Below are 18,970 nucleotides of genomic sequence, written 5' to 3'. Positions count from 1 at the left end.
ATCTAGACTGAGTGCAGTAATTCCCAAATCCAGAATAATGGGGTTCTACTGTATCATTTGTCCCATGTTAATAATTACATATAATTACATGTTTCTTATAAAAATTATTATTAAAAAGTCATCTATATTCACCTTTTGTTAGATGAATGGTATCTGGTATAAACAGCACAATTTTTTTCAGAACCACATTTGTGGTCAGTTGTGAATTTCAGTCATCATCTGCTGCTTTCATGTCAAACACTGTAATGTTTAAATCTGAACTTTGACTGCTGCATTGCCAAACATCACTTTTCATGTGTTGTCTTTCTGATGTAGATTTGTGTATGTTAAGACATTGTCATACTATGTCACACAGATTCTGCTTATTGATAATATGACATTGTCTTGATGAATGCTGTTTTAGAGTATGAATTTGATGTTTTATTTGATAGTAACTAGTTGCCCAAGTCTTGATGCATTAAACATCCATACATGCTTTATTGCTTGTATGAGGTTCATGCTATTGAATGCAGTGAAAGCTGTTCAGCAGAAATAAAATCATGTCAGTCAAAAGGTTCCACAATTTGACTTGTGCAGTAATACTCTTGAGTTTCATCCAGGTGCTTTTAGCATTTATAAAAACATGGCTATGATTTATGATCAATAATTTTAGTTGTCAACTCATTTTACCCCTTGTCTTTCCGGTGGTGGATTCACGAACATTAACCTACCATACAGATTGACTACTGTCTCAGACTTCCTCCACTGGGATAATATATCTTTGAATATTGTTTAGTTGTATTAGAGAACCTCAGAAATAGTTTTGTCACTTGCACAGAAATTAACAACTATTTTAATGATTTTCAGATATTTCTTTTGAAAACGTATCATTGGGGACATAAAGCAATACAATATTAAAATTATCCTTGAACTAAATGGCTAGTGGGAGTGATATATTTTAGTGTGGATGTGTAAATGGATTACAGAATTTTTAGAACTGGTAAGTCAACATAAATAGGACAAGTTAATTATAATTAACTGACGTACAAGAGGCAGTTGGACATAGAAAGGATTCTGAAAAGGGCATATAGTTGGACAATACATTTTCATTTAAGTACAGTACATGCTAATTTTCACATGTATCATAACAATTTGCACAAAATTAGATTGAGATAGTTTGATACTAAAAAGTACATTTGGTTTAAAAAATGAATGTCCCTTTAATATATATATATAACAAGACTGGTTTGCCAAAAAATGTTAAAAGCTTTATCTGTCTTTTGCAGTGTTGAGAAACTGGGAGAGTTTCTGATGAGTGATGAAATTGGTGATGACAGCTGGAGGAATGGGGAGATGTCTGTGCCACTAGAGTCATGTCGAAAGCATCCCACCTCTGTAAGTATACCAGTAAAAAAGGTCTGTTCATATTAGCTACTGGTAACTTCTAGAAGTGCTAATCATCCACTGTTGTGTGCACACTCATCAAACGTGGCTTCTAAGAGAATTCCGGGGAACAAGTTTAAGATGCTTATTAGTAACAACCTCATGAGTTATATTTGTATTAACTTAAAAAAATCAGACACTGAAAATCAGCAATATTATAAGTAACATTACTGTTTTTCTGAATCCAAGCTCATAAAGCTTCATGGTAGTTGCAAATAGTGTTGTACCAGATTAATGTGAGTTAAAGCTCTGTCAGTTCCCCTTTCTTTCAGAGGATGTCCATCTTCTAATAAGTTTTCTAGAGGTCACTGTGTAAGACTAAATGTCTGCACAACCAAATCTTTCACTTGCTTGCAGTGCCACTGAGACTGTAGCTTATTGTCATATGGATGAATAAAACAATCAAACAACCATATTTATTTTATGTTATGCAATTAACAGCATGAATCATCACACAGCCCTTTTCAAACTGAGTAGTATGCCAATAACACACCAAATGCAAAAAAAAGCACTATAATGCAAGGAAAATCCTTGAAGAATATCTTAACAGATTTTAAACAGTGAGGGAGCTATACCATTCAATTCCAGCTACAATGTAAAACTATAGATATATTTATATCACAGTAAAGATACATGTTTTAATATCGTGGTCCCCGGCCGGGACGCCCAGGAGGACGAGAGGAGGGCTTGTGCCTCCTCCAGACCGCAAGGGGGCGTCCGTCCTGGTCATGTTGGGGGCCACAGGTAGAGGGCTTGGAAGCCCAACGCTGTAGGGGCCCGTGGCCACCACCAGGCGGCGGCCTGGAGCCTGAGGTACCCTGGAGCCCAGCACTTCCGCCACACCAGGAAGTGCTGGGGGGAAGACTTATTGTGGAGCCCGGAGAGCTGCCGGGAGGACAGCCGGCACTTCCGCCACGCTGGGGCGTGGCCAAGGAGGGAATGCCAGAAACACCTGGTGCTCATCCGGGAGCACTATATAAGGGGCCGCCTCCCTTCAGTCTGGAGCGGAAGTCGGGTGGAAGAGGACGGAGCTAGCGGGAGGACTGGAGGCGGCCATGAAAGAGAGGCAAAAAGACTGTAAGGCCTGGACTTGGGTAAATCAGTGCTGGAGGCACTGGGGTTTGTTGATACACGAACTTGTAAATATTGCAAAATAAAGAGTGTGTTGGGTGAAATAATGCTGTCCGTCTGTCTGTGTCCAGGCCAGCGTTCACAATATCTATATATTTTCAAACATTCCTAATCCAATTACAGAATGGATAAATCAAAACATTATCGGGTAGAGCTTTATGACAAGAGGAAATGACAATAATCTTTTGTTGAATAGTAAGAACTGTTAAATGTGGGGACTGCATCTAAAAAGACATGGGTACCAAGTGAGTCTTCAGTCTGTGTTTGAACTGCAAAAGAAAGTACCCCACAAATAGACCTTGGAAGAGAATAGGAGCTGTAAATATTAATGGGCATTTGACAGACAATTCATAATTCACAGAGACTCTGATATCAAAAGATATATGTCAGGTATGAATCCATCAGCATAAAGTTGGTAGCAGTAGAAACAGATGGAAAAAATAAAAACAGTTTAATGAAGGCAGATGTATAATCAAAAGAGGCAAACTGAGATGCACAATGCATAAACCTAAAGCAAAAATCAGAGAGATTCAAAATCCAGACGGAACCCATACACACAGTTCTTTCTTAATTGAGAGGTTGACAGCATCGTAAATACTGATATCAATATTTTTTTTCATTTTGACCTATAGCACACCAAAGCAATAAACAGGAAACAGCCACTCAGGTACCAGTTGGACAACTACGAGCAGTCTAGCCGAAGACCTGTGCGTCCTGTGGAAACTGAAGATGTTTCAGTCAAGGTTAGTGCTTTCTTGAAATTCAACACAGACTATCCTGCTTTTTCAAGAACTTTTGTGGCCATCTGTAGCAATAAATAGGTTTTGCTTGTGGTGACTGTGGCATTACACACTTTGCTTTGGCATAGCAGTGTTCAATACTTTGCTTGATCCAATATACTAGATGGAATTCTTCTTGTTGTACAGAAAACAACATTTTACCAGTATGCAAAAAGTTAGAAGAAAATTTGCAAATCCATTTAAAACATTTAAAAATATAACACATTCTATTACAATCACTATCACATGTCTTTTGCTGTGTTTGCTTGGCAATGAGGTGAGTGAGAAATAAAAAGGCTTTATTTTATTGATTTAGAAGAGGTGAATATCTGCTATTAAATCCTTTTGAGTAGCAGACCATTAACAAACATCTTGACAGATAGGAGGCGTGCCTATGTGCAGAAGGAAACTTATTGGTATTTATTTATATGTATAGTATTTGCAGATGTAGGGCAACACCCAATAGAGGTAACTGACAAGTCTGTTCTGTCTTTAATTTTGAAACAAATATCAAGGTTTCAGTCTTACTGATGGCTGAGCCCAAAAGGTCATTAAAGGCCTGGATCTTGGTTTTTATACAGGATACTTGCAAGTCCAGACACTCAGTCTTCTCACTCAGATCAAAGCCTCCATTGACTCAAAATCAAGATCAGTAAATCTCTCTTCACCAACAGATGCCCCACAGCTGACCCTGCCTGCCTAACACCCAGTCCACGCAAGCATTGAACAGAATTGGAGCAACAACACACCCCTGCCAAACCCCAGAATCAACTGGGAGAAACGCAGAGGTTCTGCCTCCACTTTGCACTGCACTCACAGTACCAGTGTACAGGCTGTCCATGATATCCAGCAACTTCGGGGGGATCCTGTGAAGTCTGAGGATATCCCTGAGGGCAGCTTGATCAACTGAATCATGCGCATTATGAAAATCAACAAAGGCTGCAAAGAAACTCTGCCAATATTCATGTTTGCGCTGAATGGGAACCCTCAATGCCAGGATGTATTTTATGGTAGACGTCTTAGGCATAAAACCAGACTACTCCGGTTGTTGGTAGATGAGCAAGGTATCAAGAGCCCTATTGAGGATGAACCTAGCAAGGATCTTATTAGGCACCGAAAGCAGTGTTATCCCCGCGAAGTTGCAGCAGTCCAGGTGATCACCCTTCCTTTTCCAGAGAAGTTTTGTCCAGAAACCTCAGCCAGTATTAATATTATTGTTTAGGAAATTAGAAGTATAACTAGACAAGGTTATCCTTTATCATTAGTATTCAATTTGCTCAGACAATTTCGTAAGATCTCTGACTTAGAATTAATTTGAGTGTTTGCTTTTTCCAGTGAATGGTCTCACATGTCAGATCACTTCTTGCTGATTGTTTCAGAGCAGTTTAAATACCTGGGAATTATTATTACAAGTTAGTCACATAGCACTGATGTCAATTTTTTTCAGAATTTGGCAGAAACTGACTAGTATAATTTTAAACTAAGAGCCTATACTAAACCTTTGTATTTTATATAAAGAGCCACTATGTTTATTCTCGTTTAACTGGAAGGTTTGAAAAACAAAACTGACATGATAGCTGAAGTGAGTGAGGTTGTTATTAATACCTCATGTGCATGAGCATGTGTGTAAAAACCACAATGAAGTATATTTTCTCTTTCTGCTATAACTTGGCTATTTTGCAGTTTTTAACCAAGTTCAAAAATTCCAGTTCCAAATGATTTATTCGCATTCTGAATAGGTATGATTTTATCTGAATTATTTGTTTTAACAGCTATATTAAAAAATAATCAATATATTAATTTATATGCTGTACTTTATTGATAGCCATTAATAGTATATTTTTATTAAAGTTCATCACTATCAACAGAACTAGCACTATTTTAAGAAGAACCATGAATCAGTTGTTCATACAAAAGATTATGTGAAACGGTTAATATCAGCTACTGTATGTTACATGTATGAACAGCAGGTTTAGGCTCAAGAATGATATATAGTTTACACATTATTAACCTAGCAACAAATATAACATATTGGAAAATTGTCTGCTCACTGTAGCATTTTGGATCACACAGTGGTCTAACTAGAATTAGACAAGCCCTAGTACAACAAAAATGACCACCATCAATGAGGTACATCAAGCTTATAAGCTACATAAAAGGTCAGTAGTCATAATTAATTTTTGTGGAGTTGTCGAAATGGTAACACCATTAACATTCTTATTCTGATGTCAAACAGGCAAACATGTTAATAATACAGCCTTGTGAAACAACAACCATGAAGTCACTGTGGGCCATGGTATAACTGCTCCGCCCACACTGTCTATAGTTAAACCACTTGCATCATATGACCCCAGTTGTTACTAGTCTTAAAGGCTCTTTGTCAGTGATTTCAGTCTATTTGCTCAACGATAATTGGGTATTTTATTGTTTACAGGGATCATTTGTATGTTAGACAATTGGCTGGCTGCTCTGGGCTGATTGGTTTACTGTGCCCTGAGATCACAACCTTTAGGACAAATATATTACTCATTATTGTATTTTTGATAGTTTTTTCTTATTTTATTTCTCATGCTGCTCCATTTAAATTACATTTTGAATTAATATCGGTTTATGTTACTAAGGGTAAGCATAATTAAGAACATTATAGCTTATGTGACATATTATAAATAAAAGTAATTCAGCCAAAATGACATTCCTTACTTTGGTGAAGGTAGAGGTTTAAAATACATTAATTTAATGGCACATTTTTTCACAAGATAAATGCATGTTGTCTTAGTGCAAGTGCATTAACCATTTTAGGATACGTGGATTAATGAGTACATACTACTTGTCTAATTACCATAGGTTCAATGCTTAAATTACGGTGTCTTCTCATCATAGAGAAAATATACAGTTTAGAATTACAGACTTTACTGTTTACATATTCCACATTTTAAGTTAATCCTCCACGTTATATCCATTTTTACCTTCTTCACTGTTACTTTGGCATTTACACATGATGAATTTTAAAATCCCATTGTCATCACTTTGTTATCTGAAATGATGCCCTGTTACACAGATGACATGGTGTGCATTGATTCATGGGTACTTATTTTTGTTCCCTTTGCTCTAGTTGTATTACTATCACTCTGATACAGGATATATTGTTTATACTACTCATAAATCTTTGTTCTAGAACATTACAGGCCATTTAAAGTAGGAAAGTATATCCTTGCCTTTCTGTTCTTTTGATTTACTCGTAGGTTTTATCTTGTAGTTTACCTTGTGAGTATTTTTTTATATATTTTCAGTACAGTCACTTTATGGGCTCGTTTATACTTCACGTCCAGAACGTGTACGTGCCCGCATCATGGCTACCACGCGTTCCCAGCGTTTATTTGACGCATCCTCTGAGCAGGTCCTCAGAAATTAACGTGGCGCGTGCGCAAATTGCAGTACCAGCAAAAAGTCGGGGGGCACAGTGTGATAAAAGTTGGAACGTGACGTCAGAGTCTCTGTTTACTATCTACATGTGACAGAATGCCTCTATGCGGATCCTAGTAGGTTCGATGTGTGCGCTTCGATGTTTGATGAATGGTTTGATGTGGTGAAGCAAAATGCTGACATATAAATGCATTCTTGGTTCTTTTATATTCAAGAGTGACATATTCCCGATCGTAATGACACGATACATTTTAAAAGTCCCACAAACCATCTTCTGTGCCATCTTTTTTTCTGGGGCTTCCTCCTGACCTAACAGGAGTGGCAAATAGCAATAGATCACCACACAGAACACATTAAATGTATGATATTCCAACTCTCTGCACATTTAGAATCCTTAGATTTATACTTGATATCACTTTCATGATGAAATGCATTAAAGTATGTATGTTACATTTTACAGATAAATTGTTAATTTCGTTTAAATAATGAACACTGTTAATAATTACACAAATGGGGGTGACATGGAGGCGGAGCTGTAGTGCTGCTGTCTTGTAGGGAGTCACATCGCTGATATTCCCTGCCTGGAGTTTACATGTTTTCCTGCTGGGTTTCCACAGTGTGCTCCAGTTTCCTTCCAAAGATATGCAGATTTGGTGACACTAAAATGATGCTAGTGTATGTGAGTGCTTGTATTCACCTTGTGATGAGCTGATGCCTTGTCCAAAGATTGTTTCTGCCTCGTGCCCAATGCTGGCTGGAATGGACACATTCCTGGATTGATGGAATTAATCATTAAACATCCTTTTTAGAGATATTGTGGTAAGGTGTCATCGGAATTTAATGGGTGTTCCAGGCAATTCGTCTTCTCACTGTGATAATATCTTGCACTGCCTCCTGGTGAATTCCTCCAGATTTACGTAAAGTACATGCGTAAGTATAAACAGTAAAATGCTTGTGTAGCAGGAGCGTCAGCTGCAACATACAGTACATCGTGTCACATGAAGTATAAACCCGGCCTAACACATTTACATTCTTGTGTAATGGGGTCAAGCAATACAGAGCAATTCAGTAACCTCAACACACCCACATTATTTAAGAAAGGTTTCTGTATCTTTTGGAGCTAAAGAGTTGCTAAGTTGCTTGTCTTTCTGCTCCTCAAACAGACTGATTAGTATGAAGTCAAAAATCTAAGTCCAGAAGAGGACTGAACTATGGAAGTTGCAAATAGAACCTGGTGAAAAAGCAAAATTTTGCATTTATGTTTTTTGATTGCTGTTAGTTTTAATTTAATTTGAATTTACTTTTTAGGTAACCAACGGATATTTTTCATGGGGGAGTAACCAGGCTACATTATCAGATATCAACATCAGAATCCCTACAGGTATGTTTTGTTTTTTGCCATCAATGTTCTTTTAGCAAGCAAAACCACATGTCTAAGATGGCTTGATTTAACTTCATGTCTGCCATTGTCCTGTATTCAGGAATACATCTGGATACCTCAAATAAGCATTATGGAATATTTCTGATTGGTCTCTTTCATGGGTAACTTGGAATGTTTAATTCACAATACTGTTATTGAATTTTGTTCAAGTTATCAAACATTCATCATTTCTTTATTACTGTAAGTATAACAATGTGCTCTGTATGACTGTTACCTATCTCAGTTTGTAATTTGGAATGAATATTATCAGTGTATTTCACACACTGAACTTTGTCAATGGATATCTCCATCTGACTTGAGTAAAGGAAAATGTCAGATTGTTCAGTGCCTGAAATGCTAGATAATTCAGATTTATTTTCATCTTCATCAGAAGTCTTGTTACTATACCCATATTATTGTTATGCTGCTATTATTTTGTGAGAAAGGGCTTCAACTTTCCATACTATTGCTTCACTCATCTGGACCTTAATGACTAGAGGTGAGTAACTATCTCAATCACCTAAAGGCCAGCCAAAACTGAGGAAACCCAACGAAAACTCAGATAAGCAAGCAAAATGATAATTAATAATAAACCAAATTACAAATTCAACTATAAATAAACAAATTACACAAAAAAACTAAAATAAGAGAATACATTTTCTATCCATCCATCCATCCATTTTCTAACTCGCTGAAACCTGAATACAGGGTCACGGGGGTCTGCTGGAGCCAATCCCAGCCAACACAGGGCACAAGGCAGGAACCAATCCTGGGCAGTACCGCAGTACATTTTCTATATTATCTCAAATTGAAAGTCAAATTCTTTTTATGAGGATCTGTTCAGAATGTTTTCAGAATTTGGTAAGAAATCTTAAATATAGGTTTAAAGTAAACATACCACCCCTTTACTCAATTTTATTTTACTTGGTTTTATTTCCTATTTTACTTGCTTTTATGTCCTACACAAAGAAGCATTTTAGATGGGGCTGTCTAGTCAATTAGCTGTCATTTTCGGATGAGGGTTGAATGTTGACTTGAACAATTTGTTCTCAAAGCATACCTTTATACTTGCTGTGCTATTTTAATTTATTTGATTGAGTTGTGTTCAATTATAATGATCTTTTCTAAATGAAAGTAATTAAAACATATATATATATATATATATGTATATATATATATATATATATATATATATATATATATATATATATATATATATATATATATATATATAAATAATGGTTTGTTAAGATGAATAATGTCCCCTTATGTGTTTTAAATATTCAGGGCAGTTGATTATGATTGTGGGTCAGGTTGGCTGTGGGAAATCTTCCTTGCTTCTAGCAATGCTTGGGGAGATGCAGACGGTTTCTGGGAAGGTCTACTGGAGCAAGTAAGTAGTGTTGTTGCTTTTTTTTTCTTTTTTTTCACTAGTTTGTGTAATAAATTAGAACATGGTGTGAAGCCATACAATACTCTGTTGTAACGAACATTATGACAAATAAAACAATTTAAACTAAAATTGCTCAAACAAATGTATTTAATTAGGTGCAGCATATTAAGAAGGGAATTATTCATTTCTTTCATCTTTGTTTGCTTCTTTATTCAAAAAATATTACATTTTAAAGATACATTAATGTATCATTGGTATGTTTAAATGGCTTGAAATATGTATAAATAAATTATAATATTGTTTACCATTTAAAAATGCATTTGCACGCAGCAGCAAAAAATGTCATTGAGAATCAAGAAACGAGAAAAGGTAGCAGTCTGCCAGGATTCCTAAGATGGAGTATTAATGAGGTCTTCCTTCTCTTATATGCTAACAGAAATGTGTGTACTTGAATAGTGTGTTTATGCATAGTGTCACCATACCTTTAGAGGCTACAATCTGAATATTATATACTGTATACTGAAGATTTTGCATGTTGGATATAAGTACATAGATTTTTCCAGATCTTAGAGGTAGAATGTTTGTAGATGGGCAAAGTTCCAAAAGGCATAATTCTTATTCTGTTTCTGAGATTACATTTTAGTAAATACTCATAGAAAAATCAACTTTCGCTACTACTTTAACACTGAAGGTTTGCAACGTCCACCTCCAAGACACACATCAGTAGGCTTCCAGTCCTTCATCAAATGAAGTGTTCCAGTTTTGTACTAACCAAAAAACAATACTTGTTTTCCTGTGTTTTTTTTTCTCATCATTTTTTAAAATCAGGCTGCCAGAATCTGAGATGATCCACGAAAGGAATTTAAGGTACATGTTGACTTTTTCTGTTCCTTTGGTGTAAAACTCAGACAAATATTATTTTTTACCCACAACAAAGAAAAACTGTCAAAGAACTATGAACTAAAAAAAGGTCATAAACATATTTCAAATTGAACGTGTCTACAGATTCTGTAAAAACATTTTTCAAAATAAGATATTGTCATGTATTATAGATAAACAGATCTTGAAGAACATTTACTCTTTTCAGGAATGTTTTTTTTACTTTCACCTGGCGAAATACAAAATGGTTCAAAGTCTTGAAAACATTTTGACACTAGCGTAATCCAAATCAGGATTGCAGGGAGACAGAGCCTTTCCTGGCAGAACGGAACACAAGTAGGATTCAAACCTGAAAAAATGTAAGCAGACCATTTCAGCCCTACACTTATACTCATACACAGTCAAATTTGTAATCTAACCTGAACATCTTTGGAGATGTGGGAATGAACCTATGCGGACATAGACAGAACATGAAAACTACACAGAAAACATCTGTTTGGAAGACTCTAACCCAGGAAACTGGAACTGTGAGGAGGCAATGCCAACTCTTCCACCACCATTGCCCTGCCAACAGCCGAATTAAAGCATTTTATGTGCACTGCAATGTGATACATAAATGAAAATACATCACTTTTATCTTGTCAGCCATTTTGGTATTGCATACATGAATTATAGCTCTGAGGAATATTTTATGTTATGTGTATTGTCTATTTTTATAACAAATATAAGGAATCAACTTGAACATGGATCTGTTGTAATCATTATCATCACTTTTCTCTGCCTAAGAATGCAAGTCCAAGGCACACACTTCCAATCACTCTGTCCATGGCACCTCCATTGTTTTATACTGTTTAACAATAATGTTCTTAGGCCTCATTTTAATCCCTTTCTGTTAAACCTGTCTTCATTTTTTTCTTTCACTAGACTTCATACAGTTTGCTTCAGGATTGTTTATTCTTTGCTTCTGTAACAGCTTTTAAAAGCCATCTAACTTCACTTTTGTGGAAATCTTTGATTCCTTATTTGTTCGTTGGTGTTTACATTTGATACATTTCTAACCTTATTACTTATTACTTTCCAATATCCACATTTGAAAACCATGTAAACACTGTACCCTATTGTTCTTTATTAATCTTAGTATTAGTTCTCATGTTCAGTGTTTCATGCCTTACATCTTTTTTAAATGCTGGCCATGCCTTTCATCTGTGACTTTTTTAATCTTCTTTTATTTAGATTATAAATGGTCTTTAGGATACTTACTGTATGCAATTTCTGTTTTCTTGCTTGCTCATTAGTTTTTGTCTTATTTTTGATACTTAATTTATTCCAATGTTATTTAATATTTGTTTTTGTTTAGATTTATACTATCTCTCCTTGACAGATTTTTCAGCCCCTGCTTTGGTTAATCTGTGTCCTGACCTTTCCTGGTCTACTCTGCTGTGTTTCTGCCTTTCCCGGTCTTCTGTCTCACATTTTCAAGTTGTGTTTTAATTAACAGCAGCTACTGATTTTTGTCTTTCCATGTTGCTAAAAGTGTGTTCATATATGATACAGGAGGCGATAGCTTTTACTTGTGTTGGCAAACCTGCATTTTTAGTAATGATTCTAACTGACTCTTTTCTTGACTCATTTTGATCTGTGTTAAGAGTCTGCTTTCATATTTAACTCATTTTTCATTTTTTTATTGTCAATTTAAAGATTTCATGTAGAACCCAATGCAACATCTTCCAGTAGCCTTAAATCAAAGTGGTCTCAAAGTGGCAGAAACGGGTAGTGGTAGTACAAGGTGGCAGCATCAACAGATGACACTCAAAGAATAGAAACATCAACAAGTGGTATATGGTAATTCAGAGTGGTGACAGAATTAAGAGGTAATTACCACACACAAACATGGTAACATAACAGTATATATATATATATATATATATATATATAGTGACAGATAGAGGCGCTGTCGTCCCCTTGAAACCTCGGATCAGACGCTAGACACCAGATAAAAGTCCAAATATTGAATTTATTATAATAATAATGGCTCCATCTAGCGGCATGGGGGTATTGGCCGGGATGAACGGATGGCCATATCTCACAGTACTTCCCCCCCGCAGCAAAGAACCATGGTTCGAAGCGGCCAGCCCCGCAAGGGATGTCGTCCTCCAGGAGGAGCTATTGGTCAGGCCTTGGAGATGTCCAGAATACTCCTGGGAGAACCAAGGGGGAACATTATATAAAGAAAAACTTTTATCCCCTGACCTCCTAGGACAATTTCGCCATATACAGTATGGCTCGGCTGGCGGCACTCGTAGCACAGTCGCCGTTCTCCTACTGGTCTCCCTCTGCATGACTGGAAACAGTTTGGAAACTTTTGCTCCGCCTCTTTGTCCACTGAGCAGGGTTCCACCGCCGCAGTTGAGCTCTCAGCTCCCTTCTCTATTTTGTCAGGAGACCCCTGTTTCTCATTTGGGATCTCTTTTTTAATCTTGGGTTTTCCCACAGTCTGAGTCTCTCTATTTGTCAAAGAGAGACCCTTTACTGTTTGTACCCCTTTTAATTTTCAAACAACCAGCGTTGGTGTCTTCAGGATCGAATTGTTTCGGGAAACAGCACCATCCAGCTGCTCCGGCTCGATCGACCCTTCCACCAAGCAAGCGGTCATCGTTTACGCCTCTCTTGTAGGGCTTGCAGCTACTTGGCACCTGCTATGGATTAATCGCAGGCCCGTGTCACTCTGAGTCCCTATTTCTTTATATACGGTAAGGACTCGCTTACTTGTACCACCACATTATTTAATACAGGAAAGAAAATTTCCACAGGTACTCCTCAAGCCTCTTTACAGAAGCTTAAGCTGCTGCTCCCAAGTCCGCGACGATCTTTTGGATTGTCTGCACAACCTGTCAGAAACTGTGCACAGGCTGAAGCAATTTCTCCAGCTCGCGCACATGAATTTTATTTAATTCGACCGGAGGCAGGCTCAAGCCATCATTTGCCTTACGTTCCGGTCGGGAGCCAATGAGTACGCCTGCTCTTGGCAGGTGCTCTGACGGGCTTCGCAATGGTTTTTGGGATTTGGAGTTCTTTTTGGCCGAGGACTGGGTCGCCATCATTGGCGGACTGCGATCTGCTTTTATTAATTTGTTGGCAGACAGACCAGCCACTTCCCGGCCCTCCTTACCTTCTCGCGGGGTGAGCGGTGCTTCGCTCGCCTCCACATTCCCCTTCGGAAAATCCAAGTCCGTTTTTTCCTGGATGAAGCCATAAGAAGCTGGACATGGACCTTCTCATTCCCACAATACTTCGGGGTGGATCACGTGTCCGTCACTGGCACACGACATGCGGAAGTCCTTTGTGTTTTTCACCGGCTCGAACAAGAGCGCACCACTGTCTTCGGGAGCATCTCCTGCCTCCCACAGAGCCTCCAGATTCTTCTCCATGAGGTATAAGCATGGGACAAAATGCATTATTTTAAAAAGGTTTTCAAGTTTGCTCCCGGCACATACCTCGTAGTAATCATCTTCTTCCGGATGCTTCTCCCGAAACGCGTAGCCACTCCATGAGCACAGGCAAGGTTGAGCCCCAGACCTCCGCTGGTGCTGGCGCTCTATTTAGTCTTTTTCCCATTATGGACTTGGTGAAGGTGGGTTTTGGTGATTTTTCTCTGTGTGTCGTGACGCTGTCTTCTTGGGGTTTCTGTCCAATTTTTTACCAGGTCCTCTGCCAAACTGACGGCCAGAGTATCCTGCCGACTACGCCACTATGACAGATAGAATGTGCTGTCATCCCCTTGAACCCTTGGATTAGACGCCAGACACCAGATAAAAGTCCAAATATTTAATTTATTATAATAATAATGTGCACAAAGCACCCTACACTCCACAATACTCATACAATAACCAATCAATACACTAACAATAAATCCTCCACTCTCCCAGACGCGTTGCCACCCTTCCTCCCGACTCAGCTTGTCTGTCTGGGATTTTCCATAGTCCTTTATAGTTCATGATCCGGAAGTGCTTCTGAACCCTCAGTCCATGTGACTTCCTAGCACTTCCAGGTCAGATCAAAACTCTTCTTTTTCATCCTGGAAGTACGTCATTTCCTCTGTCCCTGTGACCAGGATGTACTTCCAGGTTATAGGGCAAATAAAAGTCTCTGAGCCTCCCTGCAGTGTCCCCTTGCGGCCCCCTATGGTATCCAGCATGGTTGTGAAGGAAAACTCCAATGTCCATGATGCCCTGCTGGAATTCGGGGCACCTCCATGCTGCCGGAAGGGCTCCATCTAGCGGTGTGGGGGTAATGGCTGGGATGAATGGCCGGCCATAACTCACTATATATATATACATATAAACTGCTCAAAAAAATTAAAGGAACACTTTGAAAACACATCAGATCTCAATGGGAAAAAGAAATCCTCCTGGATATCTATACTGATATAGACTGGGTAATGTGTTAGGAACGAAAGGATGCCACATCGTTTGATGGAAATGAAAATGATCAACCTACAGAGCCCTGAATTCAAAGACGCATCCAAAATCAGAGTTAAAAAATTATGTGGCAGGCTAGTCCATTTTGCCAAAATTTAATTGCAGCAACTCAAAATTGTACGCAGCACTTTGTATGACCCCTGTGTTCTTGTATACATGCCTGACAACATCGGTGCATGCTTCTAATGAGATGACAGATGGTGTTGTTGGGGATCTCCTCCCAGATCTGGACCAGGGCATCACTGAGCTCCTGGACAGTCTGAGGTGCAACCTGGTGGCATTGGATGGACCAAAACATAATGTCCCAGAGGTGTTCTATTGGATTTAGGTCAGGAAAGTGTGGTGGCCAGTCAATGGTATCAATTCCTTCATCCTCCAGGAACTGCCTGCATACTCTCACCACATGAGGCCAGGAATTGTCGTACACCAGGAGCCACTGTACCAGCATAGGGTCTGACAATGGGTCCAAGGATTTCATCCTGATACCTAATGGCAGCCAAGCTGCCTTTGTCAAGCCTGTAGCGGTCTGTGTGACCCTCCATGGATATGCCTCCCCAGACAATCATTAACCCACCACCAAACTGCTCATGCTGAATGATGTTACAGGCAGCATAATGTTCTCCATGGCTTCTCCAGACCCTTTCACTTCTGTCACGTGCTCAGGGTGAACCTGCTCTCATCTGTAAAAAGCACAGGGCACCAGTGGTGCATCTGCCAATTCTGGTATTCTATGGCGAATGCCAATCAAGCTGCATGCTGCTGGGCAGTGAGCTCAGGGCCCATTAGAGGACATGGGGCCCTTGGGTCACCCTCATGAAGTCTTTCTGGTTGTTTGGTCAGAGACATTCACACCAGTGGCCTGCTGGAGGTCATTTTGTAGGGCTCTGGCAGTGCTCATCCTGTTCCTCCTTGCCCAAAGGAGCAGATACTGGTCCTGCTGATGGGTTATGGACCTTCAATGGCCCACTCCAGCTCTCCTAGAGTAACTGCTTGTCTCCAAGAATCTCCTCCATGCCCTTGAGACTGTGCAGGGAGACACAGCAAACCTTCTGGCAATGACACATATTGATGTGCCATCCTGGAGAAGTTGGACTACCTGTGCAACCTCTGTAGGGTCCAGGTATCGCCTCATGCTACCAGTAGTGACACTGACTGTAGCCAAATGCAAAACTAGTGAAGAAACAGTCAGAAAAGAAGAGGAGGGAAAATGTCAGTGGCCTCCACCTGTTAAACCATTCCTGTTTTGGGGGTCATCTCATTGTTGCCCCTCTAGTCCATCTGTTGTTAATTTCATTAACACCACAGCAGCTGAAACTGATTAACAACCCCCTCTGCTACTTAACTGACCAGATTAATATCCCATAAGTTTCATTGACTTTATGCTATACTCTGATTAAAAGTGTTCCTTTAATTCTTTTGAGCAGTATATATATATATATATATATATATATATATATATATATATATATATATATATATATATATATATATATATATATATATATACAGTACAGGCCAAAAGTTTGAAATAACTGAAAACATGTTTTATATTCTAATTATAATATAATATAAATAAAACCATTTCAGGTGACTACCTGTTGAAGCTCATCGAGAGAATGCCAAGAGTGTGCAAAGCAGTAATCAGAACAAAGGGTGGCTATTTCGAAGAAACTAGAATATAAAACATGTTTTCAGTTATTTCACCTTTTTTTGTTAAGTACATAACTCCACATGTGTTCATTCATAGTTTTGATGCCTTCAGAGAGAATATACCAATGTAAATGGTCATAAAAATAAAGAAAACACATTGAATGAGGAGGTGTGTCCAAACTTTTGGCCTGTACTATATATATATATATATATATATATATATATATATATACTGTAAATAAATACAACACAGTTATTTAATGGATAACCATACATACTGCCACCCCTCTTATTTTGTGCCTGTCACCTCTTATTGCTACCATTCCTCAGAATTTGTGTGCTTACAGGTCTTAATTTTTTGTCACTAGCACTTTGGGGACATTATTAAATCTTTCAGCGCATTATTTCCTACTCTGATTTTTTTCACAATATTTTCAAACACCTCAGCCAGCATTGTTTATAATTTCATCACATATTGTAAAGTTATTACTTGACTAATTTCAGCAAATACCAGTTCTCTTTATGGTTCAGATATTGCTGTGTTTTTGCATGTGTAACTCTGTAATAGTGTTTGTGCCTTTCTACTCCACCCTTATTTTCTTCCGTATTTATACTAGATACTTCTAATTAATTCTTGTAAAATCGCCTTAAAAGACAAAGCATATGACAACCTCTGTCTTGTCTCCCCTTAACAAAATGGTCAGTTCAGCTTTAGCTTGTCTTTTTTCCCTCACACATTTTACTAAATCAAAATTATGTTTGATTGCTGAAATAACTGACTACCTTCTTTAACCTTTTGAGCACCATCTAATCATTTACTTTGTGCCTGTGATATTATAATGGGCATTCTATTAAAGGGCTTTAGAAAAAAAAAATCCAAAAACCCAATTTTAAGTTAACATGCTTTATATTTAAAATTCCCTTGCACAATGAAAATCATTTAATAATAAACTGAAACATTTACTATCCTTCATTCTTGCTGTTCTCCGAGTACATTTACAAATGAACAAACAATATGCTTTTTAAATGCTTTAAAACTGGTTTTGCTTTTCCTTTTACATCCATGTTTTTTAAGTGACAGCAAGGGCTCAATGTAGTGATACAAAACCGTGCAAGTCCCTATCCTGCTGAAAGATTCAGCTGAAGGAATATAGATAGTGCTAAGGACACCATATCAGTCATAGAAGATCAAACCCTTCCATTGTCACTGAACTCGATATCTGAGTGCTCAGTGTTTCAAATTTAACTCGGTTAGGTAAACATTAACATAAATGTGCATGAATCCAAATTTCACTTCTTAAAGCTGCACCTACGTCTCCAATTGCACACATTTTTTCAGAAGCTCTTTCTGGTTCAAAATACACCAGTTTGGATTAGCCACATTAGCGTTGCAATAATCTAATTTAGTTAATCTTCTGTGATGGTTTATTGTTTGATATGAAGAGAGGTGCCTGTAGTACTCAAAACTATTCTGTTTCTAACACTTTTCCTGACTGTTTTTGCATTTGCAGTGCATTCAACCAACTAGGCACATACTGTACTTTCTATTGTTATACATCTTTGGCATATTCAAGACATTTTTTTCATTAGCTCAACTTAAGAAATGTATCTACTTAATAGCAATTGTTCACAAGCAATTCAAGCCACACTGCACTCCCTTTTTCACATGTTTTAATTTAATTTTTTCTCTTTTATATTTTTCCCATGCATTAAAGATGGACTGTGTGAATGTATACTTTTGGCAATAACTGTGTCTTTCTAGAAATGACAGAACAGAAAACACTTTTTATTTAGATTTCTTTGTGCAATGCCTTTACCTATTTTAGAAGAAAATGGTTACTTAGCTGTATCATACCTACAGCAGCCATCTCTTGTAGCCATAAAGCTTTAAATTATCAAGCATAATGTTAAAATATCTTCGCTATCATGTTTAGCTCACTTGTAATGGTGTTTTATACATTAGTTTTACACTGCTGCCATTAGAACAGCATTTCTTAAAGGAGCATATGCAAATGTTATAGCTAAGTAAAATGTCTTGTCACCGATTATTCACTGTTAAAGAAGTGAACAGTGATGTTCTGCAGGTGAGATAAAAAGCTAGTATACCTCCCTGTTCAAAAGCAATGTGAGGTCAGATTCATAGCTGTTTTAGTCACAGTTCAGAAACCTGATAGGATATGCATATTCTATTACATTTACACCTTCTTTTTAACTGTCACAATATTTGGTTTAATAAAATCTTGCCAGTCCCCATTTTGGTGTAAACATCTGCATGATTCTATGTTTTGTTCCTGAGTTCAATTCTATTTCCAGTTCAAACCATACTATTCTAGATTTGTATGTTCTTGTCCCGAAGATCCACATTATAGTACTTCTATACCCTGTACACAAATGA

General features: G+C 37.8%; 1 protein-coding gene across 8 annotated transcripts in view; it reads left to right on the top strand.

The window, feature by feature from the left end:
- The window catches only part of abcc9 (ATP-binding cassette, sub-family C (CFTR/MRP), member 9), a 229,194-nt gene that overhangs the window by 96,922 nt on the left and 113,302 nt on the right, over window positions 1-18,970 (top strand). For 7 of the 8 annotated variants that reach the window (XM_039769711.1, XM_039769709.1, XM_039769708.1 and 4 more), the window contains 5 exons: window positions 1,266-1,374; window positions 3,186-3,296; window positions 8,064-8,136; window positions 9,463-9,568; window positions 10,397-10,435. In XM_039769711.1, the coding sequence (XP_039625645.1) occupies window positions 1,266-1,374; window positions 3,186-3,296; window positions 8,064-8,136; window positions 9,463-9,568; window positions 10,397-10,435 (438 nt within the window). The remainder of the gene's footprint in view (window positions 1-1,265; window positions 1,375-3,185; window positions 3,297-8,063; window positions 8,137-9,462; window positions 9,569-10,396; window positions 10,436-18,970) is intronic. The other variant, XM_039769712.1, reaches the window with a different exon arrangement.

Source organism: Polypterus senegalus, chromosome 11 (assembly GCF_016835505.1).
Source record: "Polypterus senegalus isolate Bchr_013 chromosome 11, ASM1683550v1, whole genome shotgun sequence".
NCBI lineage: Eukaryota > Metazoa > Chordata > Cladistia > Polypteriformes > Polypteridae > Polypterus > Polypterus senegalus.
Note: the sequence above shows the minus strand (reverse complement) of the source record. Positions and strands in the feature narration are given on the sequence as shown.